This window comes from Pelobates fuscus, chromosome 10 (genome assembly GCF_036172605.1).
Source record: "Pelobates fuscus isolate aPelFus1 chromosome 10, aPelFus1.pri, whole genome shotgun sequence".
Classification (NCBI taxonomy): domain Eukaryota; kingdom Metazoa; phylum Chordata; class Amphibia; order Anura; family Pelobatidae; genus Pelobates; species Pelobates fuscus.
In genome coordinates, this window is record NC_086326.1 from 40,182,109 (window position 1) to 40,204,036 (window position 21,928).

The following is a 21,928-nucleotide window of genomic DNA, read 5'->3' on the forward strand; positions in this document are numbered from 1 at the left end:
AATACACACAATGCTCACACATAGACAATATATTACACAATATAAAATACACACAATGCTCACACATAGACAATATATTACACAATATAAAATACACACAATGCTCACACATAGACAATATATTACAAAATATAAAATACACAATGCTCACACAGACAATATATTACACAATATAAAATACACACAATGCTCACACATAGACAATATATTACAAAATATAAAATACACAATGCACACAAATAGACAATATAATACACAATATAAAATACACACAGTGCTTACACATAGACAATATATTCCACAATATAAAATACACACAATGCTCACACATAGACAATATATTACACAATATAAAATACACACAATGCTCACACATAGACAATATATTACACAATATAAAATACACACAATGCTCACACATAGACAATATATTACACAATATAAAATACACACAATGCTCACACATAGACAATATATTACACAATATAAAATACACACAATGCTCACACATGGACAATATATTACACAATATAAAATACACACAGTGCTTACACATAGAGAATATATTACAAAATATAAAATACACAATGCACACAAATAGACAATATAATACACAATATAAAATACACAATGCTCACACATAGACAACATGAAAAACACACAATGCGCACACATAGACAATATATTCCACAATATAAAATGCACACAATGCTCACACATAGACAATATATTACAAAATATAAAATACACAATGCTCACACAGACAATATATTACACAATATAAAATACACACAATGCTCACACATAGACAATATATTACAAAATATAAAATACACAATGCACACAAATAGACAATATAATACACAATATAAAATACACACAATGCTTACACATAGACAATATATTCCACAATATAAAATACACACAATGCTCACACATAGACAATATATTACAAAATATAAAATACACAATGCACACAAATAGACAATATAATACACAATATAAAATACACACAATGCTCACACATAGACAATATATTACACAATATAAAATACACACAATGCTCACACATAGACAATATATTACACAATATAAAATACACACAATGCTCACACATAGACAATATATTACACAATATAAAATACACACAATGCTCACACATAGACAATATATTACACAATATAAAATACACACAGTGCTTACACATAGAGAATATATTACAAAATATAAAATACACAATGCACACAAATAGACAATATAATACACAATATAAAATACACAATGCTCACACATAGACAACATGAAAAACACACAATGCGCACACATAGACAATATATTCCACAATATAAAATGCACACAATGCTCACACAGACAATATATTCCACAATATAAAATACACACAATGCTCACACATAGACAATATATTACACAATATAAAATACACAATGCACCCAAATAAACAATATAAAATACACACAAGGCTCACACATGGACAATATGTTACACAATATAAAATACACACAATGCTCACACAGACAATATATTCCACAATATAAAATACACACAATGCTCACACATAGACAATATATTACACAATATAAAATACACAATGCACCCAAATAAACAATATAAAATACACACACGGCTCACACATGGACAATATGTTACACAATATAAAATACACACAATGCTCACACAGACAATATATTCCACAATATAAAATACACACAATGCTCACACATAGACAATATATTACACAATATAAAATACACAATGCTTACACATAGACAATATATTCCACAATATAAAATACACAATGCACCCAAATAAACAATATAAAATACACACAAGGCTCACACATGGACAATATATTCCACAATATAAAATACACAATGCACCCAAATAAACAATATAAAATACACACAATGCTCACACATAGACAATATATTACACAATATAAAATACACACAATGCTCACACATAGACAATATATTACACAATATAAAATACACACAAGGCTCACACATGGACAATATGTTACACAATATAAAATACACAATGCTCACACAGACAATATATTCCACAATATAAAATACACACAATGCTTACACATAGACAATATATTCCACAATATAAAATACACACAATGCTTACACATAGACAATATATTCCACAATATATAATACACACAATGCTTACACATAGACAATATATTCCACAATATAAAATACACAATGCTCACACATAGACAATATAAAATACACACAATGCTCACACTTAGACAATATATTACACAATATAAAATACACAATGCACACAAATAAACAATATAAAATACACACAATGCTCATACATAGACAATATATGACACAATCTAAAATACACACAATGCTCATACATAGACAATATATTACACAATATAAAATACACGCAGTGCTCACACATAGACAATATATTACACAATATAGGATAGGAAGTGTCCACACATAACAGGGTATAAAGTACACACAGCACAAAACACAAAGATAAAGCAGCACACAATATAAAGTACACATAGTGCCACCGCTCACAAACAGACAATATAGCACACAATATAAAGATCAAATCCTGCTCTCACACATGCAATATGTTACACGATACAAAGTATACAGAGGTAGGCAACCATCAGCACTCCAGATGTTGTGGACTAAATTTCCCCTTATGCTTTGCAACACGCTGGCCTACCCCTGATATAGAGTATACACAGTGTGAACATGCAGGCAATATAACATATATAATGTACATTTAAGGCCCACACAGAAACAATATAAAATCCAATATAAAGTACACGCATTACTCACAGACAGAAAATATAACACAGAATATAAAGAACATACAGTGCTCGCAACCTATCAAATTACGCGCACAATATAATGCACCTTGTAAGTTATACACAGAGGCACAGACAATGCCATATAAAATACACACAAACTCACACACAATATAAAGTATGCATGATTCTCACAAGTACACGACAATGAAGTATGCTAGGGGCATGTCAAGGTTAGAAGCCCTAACTCGCAAACAATGAGGCAAGCTTAATCTTACACAATACCGGTCTTAGAGTGTCCGGGTCTTAGAATGGCTGGACTTAAAATAATAATATAAGGTATATATGAGGTCTGTACAGAATGTATTCAGCCACGCTACATGAAAAATAAAGACATTTATTGTCGAAGATACAGAAACATTATACATAGGACAATGACGCCTCAGTCCCTTTCAAAGTAGGCACCTTGGGACCTCACACAGTTCTCCCAGCGTCTCTTCCACTGTTCAAAACATTTAGCGAAATCCTTTGTTGGAATCTCCATCAGTTGCCTCGTCGTATTTACCCGAATGTCATTAATCACTCTTAATCATCTGAATAGTTTCTGTGGAGGAATGTACAAGCTTAAATTTGTTGCAGATTTGTTGCTGTACTCGTTCAGTAATTTTGAAAGTGACGGCCACACAGTACACATGCTCACTCAACGGCATCTAGCGACCCCACTGACTAGTACAATCAAGTCGTCATTGTTCACACATGTGCATTCTAGTCCACTCTCCTCCACTACCACGTTACATTGATGTGGCGCAAAACCGTTCTCGTTATATTAACAATGGCTGGACTTTTTCTGGACAGACCTTGTATAATAGTCAAATACAAGCCAAGGTCAGGATCGGAGACAGACGGATAACTGAGTATAACAGAGCCAAGGGGCAGGGATATCAGAATACAGAATAATCGGTGAAACAAAGCCAAGTCAGTTACCAGTAAACCAAGACAAATATGAATGCACTCTCGGGCTTGCAAACCATGACAGGACATATAAAGAGGCCCCTGTGGGCTGTGGCCTCTGATTGATTCAAGTTACGTTTTGCTCCAAAACTAAATGAGACCCACATTGTGTGGGTAGAGAGTACTGGCAGGGCGTTCACACAAGATGCGGGCTAGCATAAAGAGAGGCAGAGGCGGAGATAGATCTGCATCATTGCCAACATCGGAACAATGTCTGATGTCATCGATTCCGGCATAGGGTTGCTGGATTGGAAGAGAGTGCCCAGGACTGTCGGGGAATGTCCACAATGCTGATCTGGTATGACAGAGCCCAATGATAGCCTATGTAAATCACCCCATCCAAGCACATAAGTCCTATATTCACTAAAGTATGAATTAAAAAATGGTTTGTAAAATTAACCAAAACTTGCTGATTTAGAAAATTCTCCAATTTAACTATAGTCACAATCTGACTAATTTAGCCTGAATTTTGCAGCTGGTATTTTAGGTCTCCACCATTGGCAGTTTAAGGTCTATATTTCATAGCAGAGTACAGAGGGGCCCAAGTGTATACAGCAGAGCTTCCCAGGATTGGGAATGATGACAGACTGTCCTTATAGGGGCTGTTATAATGGCCTGTATTAGCACTAATTCCCCAGCTGTCCGCACATTTCCCATTCACAACAAACCGGTATCATAAAAGTTCTGATTGTAATGTTTCAGTTAAAAATGTCTGATTAATGGGAGATGATTTTTAGAAATATGTGAATAATGGAGATATTTATTGGCTGGGTTCTGTTATTCAGGATAATGGGAACGTGAGACTGGTTAGTGGAGTCAGGCGCGTTGCTGTGTTTTCTGCTTTCTGATTTTAGCTTCTAGTAAATCCTCTTGAGCTGCATCTGTTGAACCTGCTGTTATCCTGAGCAAAGCAGATAATACTCCATAACCCCCGCACTGCCCTGCCCTGCCTCTCCTGGCACTGCCCTATCTCTACTGGCACTGCCAGACCCCACCTGTTACTGCCCTACCTCTCTTGGCACTGCCCTATCTCTCCTGGCACAGTTTGCCATATTTCTCCTGGCACTGCCATACTTTATTTGGCACAATCTCCCCTACCTCTCCTGGCACATTCTGCCCTACCGTCCTGGTACAATCTGTCCTACCTTGCCTAGAAATGGATTGGCACTACCCTACCTTTTACTGTTTGTGCCTGAACTCTCCTGGGAGTGCTGTGTCCAAAACTCCCCAGCACTGCTATGCCTTACCTCCGTGGCATTGCATTTCACTCTTTTGGCACTACCCTACCTTTCCTGGTATTACCCTAACTCTCCTGGCAAGTACCTTCTTCTCCTGGCACTACCACCTCTCTTAGGAGTGCCTAAACTCTCACTGTACTACCTCTGCTGACATTAACTGTTGTGGCATTGCCCTCCCACTATGGCAACCATTCTATCTGTCCTGGCACTGCCATTATCTCTCCAAGTATAGCTCTACCTGTCAGGCCCCCCAGGGATAAGTCTTTTATCTGTGCCCCCCACCCACTCATATTTGTAATGGATGTCTAGGAAATTATTTTCAATAACAACAAATAATAAAGATGACATGGAATGCCAATGTTAGTAGAAAAAAACAACCAACAAACTAATAATTTAATAGCCATTATTACATATATCCTTTGTGCTGTCACCCATCTCATGCCCCTTTTTCTTAGCTGCCAACTAACCTTTATGCCAACTACATAATTACCCCCATATAGACTACAAGTGAGTTTAGGGACATCCAGGCATAGACAGACGTGAGCAATGAGACAGCATTGAGAGAAAGTCAGAGATAAAGTAGTGACAAACACAGATATATAGAAAGCTATTGAGTCAAAACAGTAAGCAGAGACAGCCACAAGGATATAACATATAGGTGAGGCAGTCTTGCGCTATGGGGCGTGTTGTTAGACAGTATGGGATTAGTTTAGACCAGTGGTTCCCAATCCAGTCCTCAAGTACCACCTAACAGTCCAGGATTTAGGTTATTACCCAGGTGTGTCTAAGGGAGGGGTTCTCAACCCAGTCCTCAAGTACCCCCTACCAGTACAGAATTTAGGGATTACCCTGTTGTGTCTAAAGTGGTTTTTATTTATTTAATTTTTCTTCTTCTAAAAACACCTTACACACAACAGGGTAATCCCTAAATCCTGGACTGTTAGGGGGTACTTAAGGACCGGGTTAGGAACCACTGGTCTAAAGGGTTTTAGAAAAATAAAACACACTTTAGACACAACAGGTTAATCCATAAATCCTGGACTGGTAGGGGGCACTTGAGGACGGAGTTAGGAATCCCCTGTTTACACAATCAGGGATTGAGAGGGTGACAGTCACAAGGTGGGCTGGCAGTTGTCAAACAGTGGATGCAGGCTTTCATAACTTCGGGACTGAGGTGACATCAAAAATTGGGGTAGAGTAAGGCATAAATGGGGACAGTGGGAGTAATGTCTCAAATTAACAAAAATGGCCAGATAAGGTCAGGCCAGACCAGTTTGGGGACAGAGATCACATTGAACAGCAATGACAAGTAAAAGGGTGTTTGAAGTGCAACAAAGTAAACGTGTGATAGTTATCTGGCAGGGATGACAGTTGGATGTAATGGTTGACAGGCAGGTGACAGAGCACAAATTGATGACATTCATAGTAAAGGTGACAGTTAAATGTGGAGGGCAGGGGGAGTTGCAGGTAGAGGACCTATTGTAATCAAGAAGTGAGAATGTCAGGGGAAAAAAACTGAATATCAGAAGTGAGGATAGACTGTTAAAAGACAGATTAGACAGTAACAGGAAAGGTTGGTCAATTGCAGAGTAGCTATCAGAAGTGAGTTTAGACAGTGAGGGGAGGGGGGACCGTGACAAGGATATACGCTAGTGCACAGACATACAGAGCGCTCCACTTGCTCTAATTTGATTAAACAAACCTGAAAAATTTTATTAACAAATTAGTTGAAAGGAACAATATTAACTCCCTCGCACTCACACAAATTGTAATGTCAGAAACTGCATACTCTTACTTATAACTACCTTCTCTCTATTCTTGCCAGGTCTCCATCAGAATACAGAGTTCATAAGTGTCCTCCATGCCAGCTCATATTTTGTGATGTCACCCAGAGAAGAGAAGTACATTCTGATTGGGCAACACTCTCACACAGTGCATTCGGAATACAGAATTCATTAGTGTACTCCAACATGTTTCAATCTGGCGTCTATGCCAGATCACATATTGTGATTTCACCCAGAGAAGAGGGGCACATCCCGGTCGGCAGTTGTGGTGTTCTTGCATTCTTTGTTACATCACAATATTCGGCCTATGGCTAGACCTCAATTTATTACCTTAACCCCTTAAGGACCAAACTTCTGGAATAAAAGGGAATCATGACATGTCACACATGTCATGTGTCCTTAAGGGGTTAAAGGTTCTTTAAGCTAGGCTCAATGACCAGAGTAAAAAAAAAGGCATTGTTAGGTGGATTAGGAAAGAAAAAGAAAAGGATTGTAAACCCACTGTGCCAACTCTGATATCCAATAAACGAATATAAAATAATCTAAAAAAGTGAAAGAAAACACAGTTCCAGCTAATTGGGGAGTTTATGAGTGCATGCCTGCAAAATATAATACAGAAAATGGCTCTGAAATATCAGATATTTGGGGCTGATTGGCCAATAAATTACAATTCACTGGTGGGTTCTCAACAACTCCCAGTTAAATGACTAAACCTATGTTTCCTATTGAACTTGTACTTTCTGTTTCTCATAGACGTTTCTTACTGTCTCTCAGTCTGTCTCGTACACTGTCAGTCAGCTCCTTTCTCTCAGATTCTCTCCATATAAGGGAATCTCTCTCAGCCCCCTCTGGGTATTTACTAAGCGGTGTATTTGGAGATTTTGGCAGATGCAGGATATTAATTCACCTTCTACCCTCCAGCCACAGAGAGGAAACACAAGGTTTTATTATAAAAATTACACATATTAACACATCCCGTGCCAGTGACCAGCACATTAACCTTTAATCAAAACCAAAATGTCCATGTCCTGCTGCGTATCTGCAGAGCATCACACAATTCTTCTCTTCTGTACTTGAGATCTGCAGATCATTGCACCAATACCCATGTAGCAGCTAGATTTCTGCAAGGTAAAGTCACATTAACCCTTCCCTCCCCCGGCAGTCCCTGAGCTGTCTCTATAGCTCATCTTCGAATTTTCTGTTTACTCTCTTTTTCTGTCTCCGCCCAGAAGGTCTCTCCGGCTCTTCCTTGCTGGCAAAGGTCTCTCGGCCAGAAGTTTCTCTCCCAGTGTTTTTGGTCTCACTCTCTTTATTTTGCTTGTGGCCGTCACTTCCCATCATGAGATCACTCGCCAGAGAGCGCTCCTATCACGTGCAAAACAAATTTAGCAAATTAATGCCAAATACAGACAGGAATTAAGCACTCAGAAAGTTGGGCATTCCTATAGAGAGGGTTCAAGGAGCAGACCTGAGTCAGGGGGGACTGGAAAGAAGACAGTGGTAGGTGAGACAGGCACACATACAGGGGTCGGGGGCCCAGGCAGATAGACAAGTGTCAGGGTAACAGATAAGGGTCTGGTGCCCAGGCACAAGTACAGGGGTCAAGATAACATACGTTTTGGGGGCCCAGGCACACAGACAGGGGTCCAGGTAACATAAGGGTAGAGGCCCATTCACACACGCAGGGGCCAGGGTAACAGATAAGGGTCAGGGGTCCAGGCACACAGACAGGAGTCAAGGTAACAAATAAGGGTCAGCGGCCTAGGCACACAGACAGGGATCAGGGGCCCATGCACACAGACAGGAGTCAGAGAACGACACCAAGGTTTTGGTCAGACAAATGGTGCTACCTAATGGAGTCTCTCTAATTAGGCGATTTAGACGGCGGCCGCCTATGGCCTCGCCGCCGCCTAAATCACCTTAGGGCAGACTTACATGTCGGGTCCTTGGTCCATGACTGAGGACCCGACATCAGGAGGGGGCCCTGCGGCTTGCCCTCTATGCCGCCGGGTGCGAGGCCCCTCCAGTCTGCCCAGAGAGCCAACGGTCAGTCGGGAGTGAGCTGTAGACGGAGGTGTCTCGCGATCCCCAGCCAATCAGAGCGTTGCCGCGGGTTACCACGGCAATGCTCTGACTTTTGGAGATCTCAAGACTCCTATCACATGGTCTGCAGCTCACACCCGGCGGAGGGAAAAGAAAAGGTATTTTTATTACCCCTCCTTCCCTCACACTGCCACCCCCTCCCTCCCTGACACTTGTCACCCCCTCACCAAGCCCCGTCACCCCTTCACACTGCCCCCTGTCACCCCCTACTTCCCTCACTCTGCCCCGTCACCCCTCACTAAGCCCAGTTACCCCCTCCTTCCGCACCCTGTCACCCCCTACTTCCCTCACTCTGCCCTCTGTAATTTCTCACTCAGCCCCCATCACCCCCTCCTTCCCTCACTCTGCCCCCTGTCACCGCCACCTGTCACCCCCTCCCTCAGCCTCTTGTCACCCCCACCCTCAGCCTTTCACCCCCTCCTTCCCACACTCTGCCCTGTCACCGCCACCTGTCATCCCCTCCCTCAGCCCCCTGTCCCCCCCTTCACTCACTTTGCCCTGTCACCGCCACCTGTCATCCTCTCCCTCAGCCCCCTGTCCCCCCTTCACTCTGCCACCTGTCACTCCCTGTCACCCCCTCCCTCAGTGACCTGTCCCCCTCTTTCACACTCTGTTACTCCTTTCCACAATCTGTCACCCTACTCCACACTGTCAGCCTCCTGCACTCTCTGTCACGCCATTTCACTCTGTCATCCCCTCCACTCACAAAGTCACCCCCATGACACACCCTGTCACCATTCCCCACACACACTATCACCCCTTTAACCCTGCCACACCCACTTCAATCCCTCCTAATCCTGTCACTCTCACCCCCTCCACTCAAACCGCACCTCCCCTCACATTGCCACACCCCCCCAATCCTGCCACACTCACCCTTTCTCTCACTGTCATGCTCCACTTCTCTTCCTGTCACACTCCCTCCTCCAACCCTGCACACACTCACCCTATTGCATTTACACCTCTTATCCTATCACCCCCCCATGACTCTGCCACACTCACCCTGTCACATTCACCCCCCTTGCCCTGTTACACTCACTCCAATAATGCCATATACACCCCAACCAAGCCACATTCATCCTGTCACATAAACAATTTAATCCTGTAACATTCCCTCCTCTAACCCTGTCACCCTCCCTCATTCTCACACTTACCCCACGACCCCATCTCATTCACCCCCTCATCCATCAAACTCACCCTGCCACAGTTTCCTCTTGTCACCCTGTCACAGTTACCCTTGAAGACAATCATCATACATATAAAGTTATAAAATATAGCTTCACCAAAGACAAAAGTGCACAAAGGCCACAGGCTGCCCCCCATATACACAAAACACAGCAAGCAGCTACCACACACACATACGGTCCCAGACACAAACATACACATGCTCACAGAAGCATACATTCACATACAAGGATAATCACTGTCAGACGCATTCTCAGGCACATACACAGGCAGACAATACCAGACACATGCAGAAATACACACAGCCAGATAAACACATTGTGACTGTATGTCTGTTTTAGTGTCTCTGTGCATCAGTGTGTTTGTGTGTGTATGCATGTGCATGTATCAGTGTGTATATGTATTTGTGTATTAGTGTTTAAATGTGTGCGTGTCTGTCGTATGATATGGGCAATGCAAAGATAAAGTTGCAAGCAACATATATATATATACAATACATGGGTAAACACATAAATGATAATATACATGTAAAGGAATTTAGAATATGTGGGGAAATGTCTATGACATTGTTTTCTTATCTGTAACTTTATTATTTGGAAAAATATATATATATGTATTTTTTTTTTTTTAAAAGCCCAACCAAAATGTTCATTTTTCAAATAACCCCTTCACACTGGCACTTATGTATACATGACTGCCAGGCTATACAACCATACCCAGCAATCGTGTATAAATGATTAGCATAATTGCAAATTAAATTTGTTTATTGCAAATTATGCCATAACTACAGTCAAAGTGCTCACAATGCAGCGGCATAGGGAGCTGTGACAATGCAAGCCTCTGAAGACGAATACAGAGACTACCTCTCTGTATCCAACGCTGCAAGCTCGTCATTCAATATAGGTACAGCTCCTTATGCACACACAAGGCAACCCCTATTTTTTTTTCCAGTAATGGTGTTAGTGGGGGGGCCTCATGTTTGAGTTTCGCCTAAGGCCTTGCAAAGTCTAGAGCTGCCCCTGGTGCTACCACTCTGTAAATGTTACCTGCTCTGCATGCACTGCAGATTTGGTGAACCATAGGGCTATGGCACATCGAGTTCCCCGAGTCACTGCACGTACCCCGTGGGCATTCTCACCTCCGGCACCAAACAGAACTAAACGGCCACAGCTGGGACGAATTTCCGCCTGTTTTACAGAAAAAAATTACAAGTGCAGCAAAAACAAAACAATAATAGAACCACAAACATAAATTATTATATACTGAGTAAAGCCCAAAAAACAATAATATCCTGCACTCACTGCCATCTTAACAACATTATGGGCCCCAGGGCAAAGCAGTGCATAGGAGTCCTGCCTACACACAACTCACAGGAATAAAAATTTAAATTATAGATAAAATTAAGCTTATTAATTTATTAGTACCTCCAACAAATTCAATACATACATACACGCACACAAGCACACCGACTGCTGAACACACACCGACTGGTAAATAGAGAAAAATACCAGCTCATTTAGCCTGACCTTCGGTGGGTCCTCGCTCAAATCTCAAGCTGGTTTTAGCTCAACTTGTGCCATTACAGAGAGAACATATTTGAAGCATATCAGACTGGTCCTACCTGTACGGGCAGTTCAGATCCGAAATGACAGCAAGTTCCCTCTGCACGAGAGACTGTTTAATACACACACAAACTACTCAATACACACACAGGCAGACTGCTCAATACACACACACACACACAGGCAGACTGCTCAATACACACACACAGGCAGACTGCTTAATACACACACACAGGCAGACTGCTTAATACACACACACAGGCAGACTGCTGAATATACACACAGGCAGACTGCTGAATATACACACAGGCAGACTGCTGAATATACACACAGGCAGACTGCTGAATATACACACAGGCAGACTTCTGAATATACACACAGGCAGACTTCTGAATATACACACACAGGCAGACTGCTGAATATACACACACAGGCAGACTGCTGAATATACACACACAGGCAGACTGCTGAATATACACACACAGGCAGACTGCTGAATATACACACACAGGCAGACTGCTGAATATACACACACAGACAGACTGCTAAGTACAGACAGTGTCCGCTGAATACCCACACATGGTGCTGTGTGTGTGTGAGGAGTGCTGTGTGTGAAGAGTGATGTATGTGTGGGAGGGGGCTGTGTGTGTGTGAGTAGTGCTGTGTGTAGGGGGGGGGGCTGTCTGTGTGTGTGGCAGAGTTTGAGGGGTGCAGGTAGCAAATGTGTGTTGTTGTTTTTTTTAATACTGCTATACATTAATAAAGTTTTTATCCTCACCTCCCTCCTTCTTACCTTTGGTGGTCCAGTGGTTAGTTCTGTATAGCTTACAACTCCTCTTGCTGCAGGCTGTCTCCTGTCCTCCCGCGTGCAGAATGCTGTGTGGAGCATTGCAATAGCAACGCGCGGCAACGCTCCACACAGCCCGCTTGCGCGAGGAGCGATCTGCCTCCTAAGTCCCTCCCCCTGCCTCCGGGTCCTCCTGCCCCCTCTCCTCTAACAAAGGGCATTTGGGCCGGTGAGGGAGCTCTCTGATCTCCTCACTGGCTCGAGAGGACGCACGGGAAGAAAACGGAGCCGGCTCTCCATGGGATCTGCCTCTCTCTGTCCTGTATTGCATAGAATCATCTGTTCACTGGGAGCCTACCATCCAGATCCTGTCAGCACAGTGTGGGGATACTCCCCTTTCCAGTGGATCTTTTCAAACCCAGAGCCAGGGGTGATAGGGCTCTGGTCCATGTGAGTTCTCCCCATTACTGCTTACTGTACATTACACTATCCAGATTGTCTGCGTAGCGCGCTTTTTTTGTGGTAATACTAGGGTTATTCTAGACATTTAGGTGTTAGATGCTAAATGTTTTGGAACCCCCATTACCGTCCCAGGATCCTTGCGTCTGAAACAGACATTCCTCTAGAACTGGTCCTTAATGAGGACTAGTTTCCAGGTCAATGGAAAGTATCTCCACAACCTGCCGCTGTCACCATCATTCTACACCGTGCCAATAGTGTTCACAGAGCATTAAGAGCTATAGTATTAATGCCACTAATAAATCCTTCCAATATATTTACATTTTTGCTGTGCATCACGTCTTTTGATATCATCCAATACTAGATCAGACCTATATATTTTCATCCACAGCTTTAACTACCATCACATAGTCTGTTTCAGCCTTCTCACCCAAGGATTTCACAGGCTACTTCAGATTTTCCTTTGACCTACTGGACATCTCTCTTGCTTATGTCCTCCTTACCCAGTTAATTGAGGGTGGGTAGCTATCTCTAGATGAAATGCTGAGTACCGTATCGTTTCTGTGTTTTAATGATAGACATAATGGCACTCCATGTCAAAATTTCACTGACTGATGTTTGTCAGTGAATTGGTTTGTAACTATAAAATGTGAACATGTCTAAGGGCTGTGAACATTTGTACCAGAAGTGGTGAACTACTCCAAACCAAACTTATAGATACTGAATGGCACCATACAATTGTATTATCAGGAGCATGGATGGAGATATTAACATAAAGGCCAGCACAGAATGCATTTACTCATTAAGCAATTATAAACACCGGAAAGAAAATGTAAGACACCATCAATAAGGCATCCCACACTTACCCTGCTATCAAGCATGGTAACTCATTTACAAATGAATACAAGTAGCATACAGCACATTCATACGTATTACTACACATATATGGAATTAAAATTAAATAAACTATGGCATTGTGGCAAAATCTTAAAGTGGCACTGTAGGCACCATAACAGCTTCATCTCATTGAAGTCGTTATAGTGTCAGGAGCCCACTGGCACAGTCCCTTCATTCAGCATTAAAAAATTTCTAAAGTTTTAATAATAATAATAATAATAAGTGTCCCCAGCAGCCCACCTCCTCTGTGCTGCTTAGACTAATGAGGAAACATTGATCTGAGCAGCAATTGCTGGCTGTGATTGGCTGAGAGTATCAGTTGACTGCTTTAAACCTATCACTATGCCCACTGCTGGTATGAATTGGTCTGGTTTTAAAGGATAGTAAATATTTGGTTTAGCCACGCATCCAGTAGGGCCTGGATTCTTATTTAGTGTTAAAATGCTCAAAAATGGTTTAACAATGAATAGGGAGATAATGCCAGAGGACTTCAGGCACTATAACCAATTCAATGAGATGAAATTATTACAGTGACTTCAGTGTCCCTTTAAAGGGACAGTATAGTCACAAGAACAACTACAGCTTATTGTATTTGTTTTGGTGAGTATAATCATTCCCTTCATTCTTTTTGCTATAAACACTGTCTTTTTTGGAGAAAATTCAGTGTTTACATTACAGCCTAGTGATAACTGGCCACTGGACAACTGGCCACTCTTCAGATGGCTGGTAGAGTTGCTTCCTGGGGCAGTGCTGCTCACTGTGCCCACTGTGTCCACCCTCTGCATTGAGACACAGAACTTTCCTCATTGAGATGCATTGATTCAATTAATCTCTATGAGGAGATGCGGATTTGACTTGTGCTGGCTATGCCACTGATCTGCCTCATTGACAGTCTCAGCCAATCCTATGAGAAAGCATTCTGATTGGCTCACAGAATCACTTCTGATAATGTCAGCATACAACAGGCATGCCTGAGGCAGACGGGACAGAGCCAGCAGCTGCAGACTTGAATACAAGCAAGCTTTTACTATATTTAGGGAGGCAAGATGGTGGTTTTAACACTATAGAGTCAGGAATACATGTTTGTATTCCTGATCCTATAGTCGTCCTTTAACACTAGGTTTTTCCCTCCATGCTATAACTTTAGTGGGGACATCATAAGTTGCAAACTTTCCTTCAGATGTACAGTCTGGAGATAAAGTCTTCAAATTAAATACATAATAAGATGAAACATTGTGTTTGATTTAGACTGTTAAAGCGGCACTGTCATGCCGAACTTACCTTTCCTCAATCTCTTCCTCTCCTCCCCCTCTCTCGGGATCTGTTATTCTTTTCTTCCTGTCTTCTTTAGTTTTCTTTAAAATCATAAGACAAAGTAGGGACTCTGTCTTATGGAGGATTCCTCCGCTTGACCAGCTCTGACCAGCGGAGGAGCAAAGTGTGCTTCATTTCCGCTGGTCAGAGCAATTTTCCCATGATCCCTAGCTTTCCTCCCTGTTCCCACAATGCTTCTTGTCAGTATTGCCGAACGTCCTGTCACTTAGACAGAACGCCGGCAAAACTGCCGAATTGCATCCTAACAGAATGAGCACTGTTTCTCCATTGGTGTTAGGATGCAATTCGGTACTTTGTTCGGATCGGAATTTCATTCAAATGAATGAAACTCCGATCCTATTCATTGCTGTGGCTGCATCTTACAGCCGCTTAGTAGATAACTCCCTAATTCCCACGGTATCAGGGAGCTATCTACTAAAAGGCTGAAAGACCTAAACTGGTCTTTCAGCCAAATTTACTAACACCAAGTAAAAATGACTTGGTATTAGTAAATAATATGCCCCTACTCGCTATACCGCGAGTAGGGGCATGTTTAGTAAGCAGTGAGCAGCCTGTGGCTGCTCACTGTAGAAAAAAAAAAAAAATATTGCCCCCCACCCCTAAATGACGGGTGGGGGCCGTAAAGTAAAATAAGGGAGGGAGACCTATTGTCCCCCCCCCCCGGCCCCCACCCCTGAGCGGTGGGTGGGGGCCATAAAGATAATGAGGGGGGGGGGACCTACTGTCCTCCCCCCCGGCCCCCACCCCTGGGCGGCGGGTGGGGGCCATAATAGTAGTAGGGGGGGGGGGACCTACTGTCCTCCCCCCCCGGCCCCCACCCCTGGCCGGCGGGTGGGGGCCATAATGGTAATAAGAGGGGGGGGACCTACTGTCCTCCCCCCCCCGGCCCCCACCCCTGGGCGGCGGGTGGGGGCCATAATAGTAGTAGGGGGGGGGGGGGGACCTACTGTCCTCCCCCCCGGCCCCCACCCCTGGGCGGCGGGTGGGGGCCATAATAGTAGTAGGGGGGGACCTACTGTCCTCCCCCCCCGGCCCCCACCCCTGGCCGGAGGGTGGGGGCCATAATAGTAATAGGGGGGGGGGACCTACTGTCCTCCCCCCCCAGGCCCCCACCCCTGGGCGGCGGGTGGGGGCCATAATAGTAGTAGGGGGGGGACGGACCTACTGTCCTCCCCCCCCCCGGCCCCCACCCCTGGCCGGCGGGTGGGGACCATAATGATAATAAGAGGGGGGGGGGGACCTACTGTCCTCCCCCCTCGGCCCCCACCCCTGGGCGGCGGGTGGGGGCCATCATAGTAATAAGGGGGGTGGAGACCTACTGCCCCCCCCCCCGGCCCCCACCCCTGGGCGGCGGGTGGGGGCACTAAGTAAATTCCCCCCCCCATCAAGGTGACTAGGGGTGCCCAAGCCCCTAGTCACCCACCCCCCACCCAAATAAAAAATGCCCCTACCTACCCCCTCACCCTAAAAAATAGTGAGGGGGGAATAAAATTGCTAACCTGTAAAGTAAAATTAAACTTACCATTCGACGTCTTCTTTTTTCTAAAATCTTCATTTTTCAGCCCCAAAAAAGGCCAAATAAAAAACCATCATAGCCGTCGAACTAAAAATAAAATAAAAAACTCGAGCGCAAAAAAAAAAAACCCGACGAAAAAGAAAAAACCCGAGCGCACAAAAAAATAATCCATCTTCACCCATGGAGGGCTCCGCGCAGACTGAGCTCCGCAGGGCGGGGCAAGGCTTATAAAGCCTTGCCCCGCCCTGCAATTAGCCTAAGAACACTCTGATTGGTGGGTTTAAGCCAATCAGAGTGCTCTTTGTCATTTTACAAGCGTGGGAAAGTTCTTTGGAATTTTCCCACGCTTGTAAAATGACACAGAGCACTGTGATTGGATGGCTTGAAATCCATCCAATCACAGTGCTCTGTGTCATTTTACAAGCGTGGGAAAGTTCTTTGGAATTTTCCCACGCTTGTAAAATGACACAGAGCACTGTGATTGGATGGATTTCAAGCCATCCAATCACAGTGCTCTGTGTCATTTTACAAGCGTGGGAAAGTTCTTTGGAATTTTCCCACGCTTGTAAAATGACACAGAGCACTGTGATTGGATGGCTTGAAATCCATCCAATCACAGTGCTCTGTGTCATTTTACAAGCGTGGGAAAGTTCTTTGGAATTTTCCCACGCTTGTAAAATGACACAGAGCACTGTGATTGGATGGCTTGAAATCCATCCAATCACAGTGCTCTGTGTCATTTTACAAGCGTGGGAAAGTTCTTTGGAATTTTCCCACGCTTGTAAAATGACACAGAGCACTGTGATTGGATGGATTTCAAGCCATCCAATCACAGTGCTCTGTGTCATTTTACAAGCGTGGGAAAGTTCTTTGGAATTTTCCCACGCTTGTAAAATGACACAGAGCACTGTGATTGGATGGCTTGAAATCCATCCAATCACAGTGCTCTGTGTCATTTTACAAGCGTGGGAAAGTTCTTTGGAATTTTCCCACGCTTGTAAAATGACACAGAGCACTGTGATTGGATGGATTTCAAGCCATCCAATCACAGTGCTCTGTGTCATTTTACAAGCGTGGGAAAGTTCTTTGGAATTTTCCCACGCTTGTAAAATGACACAGAGCACTGTGATTGGATGGCTTGAAATCCATCCAATCACAGTGCTCTGTGTCATTTTACAAGCGTGGGAAAGTTCTTTGGAATTTTCCCACGCTTGTAAAATGACACAGAGCACTGTGATTGGATGGATTTCAAGCCATCCAATCACAGTGCTCTGTGTCATTTTACAAGCGTGGGAAAATTCCAAAGAACTTTCCCACGCTTGTAAAATGACAAAGAGCACTCTGATTGGCTTAAACCCACCAATCAGAGTGTTCTTAGGCTAATTGCAGGGCGGGGCAAGGCTTTATAAGCCTTGCCCCGCCCTGCGGAGCTCAGTCTGCGCGGAGCCCTCCATGGGTGAAGATGGATTATTTTTTTGTGCGCTCGGGTTTATTCTTTTTCGTCGGGTTTTTTTTTTTTTGCGCTCGGGTTTTTTATTTTATTTTTAGTTCGACGGCTATGATGGTTTTTTATTTGGCCTTTTTTGGGGCTGAAAAATGAAGATTTTAGAAAAAAGAAGACGTCGAATGGTAAGTTTAATTTTACTTTACAGGTTAGCAATTTTATTCCCCCCTCACTATTTTTTAGGGTGAGGGGGGTAGGTAGGGGCATTTTTTATTTGGGTGGGGGGTGGGTGACTAGGGGCTTGGGCACCCCTAGTCACCTTGATGGGGGGGGGGGGGAATTTACTTAGTGCCCCCACCCGCCGCCCAGGGGTGGGGGCGGGGGGAGGACAGTAGGTCCCCCCCCATTATCGTTATGGCCCCCACCCGCCGCCCAGGGGTGGGGGCCGGGGGGGGGGGGAGGACAGTAGATCCCCCCCTTATTACTATTATGGCCCCCACCCGCCGCCCAGGGGTGGGGGCCGGGGGGGGGAGGACAGTAGGTCCCCCCCCCCCTTTTTTCCATTAGGGCCCCCACCCGCCGCCCAGGGGTGGGGGCCGGGGGCTGGAGGATAGTAGGTCCCCCCTCATTCCCATTATGGCCCCCACCCGCCGTCCAGGGGTGGGGGCCGGCGGGGGAGGACAGTAGGTCCCCCGTCCCCCCCTTATTACCCTTTTTTTTTTTTTTTTTTTTTTTTACAGTGAGCAGCCACAGGCTGCTCACTGTTTAGTGGACATGCCCCTACTCGCAATATAGCGAGTAGGGGCATTGGGGAGATTTTAATCTCCCTTGTGCTATTATGGGGGTCATATTGACCCCCATAGAGTGAGGAGGGGACCTGGGGGGCTTATGAAGTGGTGGGGAGCATAGCTCCCCACCGCTTCTGTCTTTACATATTACAAGGAGGGAGCTGCACGCCGGTAGCTCCCTCCTTGTAATAAACCGAACGAACAAACGAACACTGATACACAGTGTTAGTTTGTTCGTCTGATTTTTTCTATTCATTCATTCGTCTGTCTGATGAATGAATGAATAGATGAAATTCCCGTTCGCATGTCCAGGTGTTTCACTGGGCATGTGCGGGAATCTCACAGTCTGTCTAGTGTGGGTAGATGACGTGTCCCACAGGGACTTCACCTACCCACACAAAGATGGCGGCGCCCTGAATATAGATCGGGGCAGAAAATAAAGAATAAAAAATAGGTAATGTGGGGGGCATAGGGGCATTTGGGGATGACTAGGGGGTCGATTGGATGTAGTTGAGGCGGGAGGGGAGTTAAAAAAAAACGGAATTCGGCATGACAGTGCCACTTTAAGTGAACGATATAAGCTCAGAGTGTACATATGTATTGAGACATTGTGCTCCTAATGGCTATCTTTACTTTTTATAGATAAATATCTTATCTGCACTTTCATAGTATTAGGTCTGGTACTACTTGATGTCTGAATGACACCACTCACCGTTACTGTTGTTGCATCTAATTCTGTGAAGAAGAGGTCTCCTCCCTGGAAATCGTCATTCAGGTATAGGACACCACTGTGAATTTACAGTTACAAACAGTTCAAGTGACAATTTGTTTAGTAGACACCATTGCCAATTTCCAGAACATTCTCCCTGCAGACATCACACCAGTGCCACAACTATTCCTCCAGAAAACTCCACATTAGTCCCCAGACCAGCAGCTTCAGGAGGCACCATCCCAATTCCGTATCCAGTCCACCATCATACACCATTAAAGCCACCTAAACATTTCTTTGGAAAACATATACCATTACACTAGACATCCATCAGTCGCTATCCCAGGCAACAACTATTTATTAAGCAGCCATCTTGCCTGCCCATAGTCTATTCCTCCAGCAGACACCATCCTCATTCATCAAACATTCCTCCAGTAGACATCATCCCTTGCCCCCAACTATTTCCTCCACAAAGAGTATTCATTCTCTCCAACCATAACCCAAATAAAAAAAAGCATTTCTATCCCACAGAGTTCACCTACCCTGATATTCCTCTAACAGACGACTTACTTCTCTACACTTCCAACAGCACACAGGGGCTCATTCCATCTTTCAGCAAACACAGACTCTTCCATCACAAAGTATTCTGGTCCCCAGACCATATTTCCATCAGACAGCATCCCTCTCTCAACCATTCCTCTAACCATTCCTCCGTCATACAGCATCCCTCTCTCAACCATTCCTCCAGTAAACACAATGTCACTCCTCTAACCATTCCTCCGTCATACAGCATCCCTCTCTCAACTGTTCCTCCAGTAAACACAATGTCACTCCTCTAACTATTCCTCCATCATACAGCATCCCTCACTAAACCATTCCCCTGTAAACACAATGTTACTCCTCTAACCATTCCTCCATCATACAGCATCCCTCTCTCAACCATTCCTCCAGTAAATACAATGTCACTCCTCTAACCATTCCTCCGTCATACAGCATTGCTCACTCCACCATTCCCCCAGTAAACACAATGTCACTCCTACAACCATTCCTCCATCATACCGCATCCCTCACTCAACCATTCCTCTATAAGATCGCATCCATCACTTAACTTTTCCTCCACCATACAGAATTACTCCTGCAACCACTCCTTCAGTAAACGCAACGTCACTCCTCCAACCATTTCTCCATCAGATATCTTCACATTCCCTGACAATTTATCCAGCATACACCATCCTACTTTACCAACTGGTTAATGCATTCAACTACCCCAACCATTCCACTTGCATATGGGGTGCAACATCCCCAATCATTTCTTCAGCAGGCAGTATCTCCGAACAAATTCTGAGCTTCCAACATTAATGAACAGAAATATTTTGTCTCAACCCATCTCTCCAACAACATACCTGTAGTCTCTGTGTACGTACGCAGGAGGCTCCTTCCAGCATTCCCTCTCCTCTGGGTCCAGTATACAGTTATCAGCATGAACTGGGTGACTAAAGTCATTTCGGCTGTCCTGTTCCCCTAAAATGACATATAGAGAGATAGGAAACCATATTGTTGAATGCAACATTTTATTTTATCTGTGTCTTAAACAACATTACCTACTTGCATTATTAATTTCATTTTCTAAAGTATTAGATGAATAGTCATCCATGGTGGGAATGTAAGTAAGAAATGTAGTCAAGTAGCTAAGAATAATTAGCATTGATCTAAACTCTAGCCCATTAACCTTGCATGGGTAGAGATAACCCGTGTTAGTGATGTGGTTTATCTACAGCACGCAATGGAAAAAGACCAAAACCTGCTCAGATCATCATCTGATACAATATCAGTAATAATTCCCAGATTTTACTAGTAACATGACAAAGTCATGGTTTTATTAAAGACACGGAGGCGAGTATTATGTATAACTCTTTCTTTATTTCCTCAGCAGCAAAGATAGAGGAACATAAATATTATCAAAATGAAAGAAAAAACTGTATAGGCACATAGGAAACCAATAACACAGTAGAGGAAGTGGCTATATAAGGCCTGTGTCTCCCACAATCCCCCTCTTTCTTGCGAAAACCGAAGACCAGGTAAGAAGAACGATATCCCACTTGGCCAGAACAGGAAACATGAAGAGGTCGATAACTTCAAGCTAAAAAAAAAGAGATAGAAATATTGTAATAACCAAACTCCAAACTGTAGACTTACAAGTCAAAACTGTCGGTAGATCATAGGGAAAAATTGATATCTGGAAAATATAAAGTATAATTAATATAAAATTGTACAAATATTATAGGCAATCCATAAATAACAGAC

The 21,928-nt window shown here is 43.6% G+C and overlaps 1 protein-coding gene across 2 annotated transcripts in view; it reads right to left on the reverse strand.

The window, feature by feature from the left end:
- Positions 1-7,764: 7,764 nt before the first annotated feature.
- P3H3 (prolyl 3-hydroxylase 3) overlaps positions 7,765-21,928 on the reverse strand; it is a 35,435-nt gene continuing 21,271 nt past the window's right edge. For both annotated transcript variants that reach the window (XM_063435374.1, XM_063435373.1), the window contains 4 exons: positions 21,028-21,145; positions 19,628-19,703; positions 11,174-11,314; positions 7,765-8,207 (listed from right to left, as the gene is read on the reverse strand). In XM_063435374.1, the coding sequence (XP_063291444.1) occupies positions 8,019-8,207; positions 11,174-11,314; positions 19,628-19,703; positions 21,028-21,145 (524 nt within the window). In that variant the 3' untranslated portion in view covers positions 7,765-8,018. The remainder of the gene's footprint in view (positions 8,208-11,173; positions 11,315-19,627; positions 19,704-21,027; positions 21,146-21,928) is intronic.